We start from the raw sequence: 1,271 nt of genomic DNA on the forward strand, positions 1-1,271 counted from the left end.
ATGGAATGAAAGTGGGATCGCTTTAAACAATTACACGAAGAATTGTCGTTTATTAAATGGCTTGAGAGAATTTCTGAGGTTAAAAATGAACTTCGATGTAATACAACAAGAAAAGAAACCAATATTTGTAAGCCAAAATATTTGTACATCTTCACCGAAAAGGAAGTGGAAATTGAAGAAAGTGCGGGGGATAAGTGAAGGTGAGATATAGCTAATTAAGGGAAATGAACATGGATTAAGTGAGAACTAACAATTAAATGTAATTCACAAAATGCAAACATAATTATCGTTCCTGATATATCATAGCAAAAGGATTCTATGAGAATAAAAGCAATGTTTTTATTTCTATGATCATTGTTGGACGAAAACCTACCCATTGTTGACAGCAGCGATATCTTAGCTTTCGTTGGAAAGGCAACCGATGTTTGTTCGAGTCTTCTGGGGCTCGAACATTCTACTTTTACCGTTGGGGTTATACATTCACCGCTGAACTACCTCAAACTGGATGTTGACAACCTGGTGGCTGGTTGTCCAATCTTTTTTTGGAAGATGTTCTCCTGCGGGACGTCGAGATGTTCTGACCATTGTTTAGAGGACCAGGTGGTGCTCTTCGTACGGGGAAAGGACCGTCATTTGCATGATTGAATTATACCGATTAAGCAGTCCAATTATATAGTCTGTTGATGGGTGAAATGAATTTTAACCCTATTTAAAAGCTTATCCAGTTCCTGATATATCGTTCCTGATATATCATAGCAAAAGGATTCTATGAGAATAAAAGCGATGTTTTTATTTCTATGATCATTGCTGGACGAAAACCTACTCATTGTTGACAGCAGCGACATCTTAATATTGGGAACAACTAACAGTACTCGATTACTCCACCAGGAGTGGATAACATCAATTTACAATTTCCTTTGCTTATGATTGAAGACGGTCAAATCGGTTTAGAAACTGCATTAGACTGATTTTTCTGTTCTGTCATTTTTTTGGAGATCACTTCTCAAAGAACATGGAAATGTTCGACTGCTGCTTATTGGCGGAGTCGTGAAAGGACGCTGAAATGTTCAACTGCTGCTTATTGGCCGAGTGGTGGTTTCTGCATCGGAAAAAGTCTCGATTTGCATAATCGATTGAACTGTACCATCTAATTAGTTTAATTACTTAGTCTGTCAATAGCTAAAATCAATTTTAAACATAGTTGGAACTGTGACCAACCTGTGTCGAATTTTCACTCTTAGTAAAAGTTTTCGGTAATTTTTAATACTTTT

General features: G+C 36.8%; 1 protein-coding gene across 1 annotated transcript; it reads left to right on the forward strand.

The window, feature by feature from the left end:
* Positions 1-400: 400 nt before the first annotated feature.
* LOAG_15761 (hypothetical protein) lies at positions 401-600 on the forward strand (the record flags this gene model as incomplete). The annotated part of the gene is made up of 1 exon (XM_003151249.2): positions 401-600. A coding segment is annotated over one exon (200 nt), but the record flags the coding sequence as incomplete, so codon positions are not given.
* Between the last annotated feature and the right edge of the window lie 671 nt (positions 601-1,271).

Source organism: Loa loa (assembly GCF_000183805.2).
Source record: "Loa loa unplaced genomic scaffold supercont3.2638, whole genome shotgun sequence".
NCBI classification, from domain to species: Eukaryota; Metazoa; Nematoda; class Chromadorea; order Rhabditida; family Onchocercidae; genus Loa; species Loa loa.